Source organism: Ailuropoda melanoleuca, unplaced genomic scaffold, assembly GCF_002007445.2.
Source record: "Ailuropoda melanoleuca isolate Jingjing unplaced genomic scaffold, ASM200744v2 unplaced-scaffold58777, whole genome shotgun sequence".
NCBI classification, from domain to species: domain Eukaryota; kingdom Metazoa; phylum Chordata; class Mammalia; order Carnivora; family Ursidae; genus Ailuropoda; species Ailuropoda melanoleuca.
This window is the reverse complement of record NW_023232477.1, coordinates 1-918: the sequence shown is the minus strand read 5'-3', so window position 1 is coordinate 918 and position 918 is coordinate 1. Positions and strand designations below refer to the sequence as shown.

General features: G+C 50.3%; 1 protein-coding gene across 1 annotated transcript; it reads right to left on the bottom strand.

Moving 5' to 3' along the window:
* Positions 1-167: 167 nt before the first annotated feature.
* LOC117799851 (proteasome assembly chaperone 4-like) lies at positions 168-881 on the bottom strand. Its single transcript, XM_034652355.1, has one exon. The coding sequence runs from the start codon at positions 537-539 to the stop codon at positions 168-170; it is 372 nt and encodes a 123-aa protein (XP_034508246.1). The 5' UTR covers positions 540-881.
* Between the last annotated feature and the right edge of the window lie 37 nt (positions 882-918).

The following is a 918-nucleotide window of genomic DNA, read 5'->3' as shown; positions in this document are numbered from 1 at the left end:
GGGGCCTGACACCTGCACTCATAGGGTTGGGACCTGAGCTCCAGGAGTTACAGACTCTGGGTATCAAATAACCCCCTGTAGTGCTTCAAATTACAAACTTTTTTTTTTTTAAATTCAATCCATTGATTTATGTATATTCTACATAAGTCCTCACTTCTGCCATTCTGCTAGAACTTTTCCAGAAAAGCCTCCATTTCTTCCTTGATCCTGTTTTCTACCAGTAATGGGAAGTTACTGTCTGTGTTTTGAAGGTTATAGCTGACAAATACCTGTTTGTCCGTCTTCCTGGCTAAGCGCCAGGCAAGGCCAGCGGAGATTGTGTCAGAAGTGTCTCCGAGGAGGGAAGTAGACACCGGGATGGAATCGTAGCAGTTGCACATGGCCACTGCGATTTTGTGCAGGTGTGGCATGGCCCCCACCCACAGGAAGAGCAAGTCCATCAGCTGCATGACATGGAAGTGGACAAGCTGCTCCCCCAGCCTCCTGAGGAAGTTGTGTAGAAAGACATCCCTGCCCGCGGCGGCCTGCAGCCCCTCCATGCCATCCAGCGGGCCCCTGGCCCACAAGCATCAAGACTCTGGCTCCTCTCAAATTACATACATTTTTGCACATGGTCTTTTCTCTGCTTCTCAATAGCTCAGGAGAGCAGGCCTGCACATCCACACTAATAGGTGAGAGACCTCAGAAAGGGTAGAAGTCACATAACCAGGGAGGGGTTTGAGCCAAGACTCGAACAATTGCCTTGGTCCTAGCAGATTTATCCACAAAAACAATGACAATCATGTGGAGCGCTTATAGAAGTGGGATCCTGAGGGCTGATGGGCTCAACACAAGAGAGGAGGGACTTGGGAGTGAGAATGACTTATGGCCCTAGGTGGGCACTGCGCTTGTGGGGTGGGAGCCCTGGTTAGGCTAGGC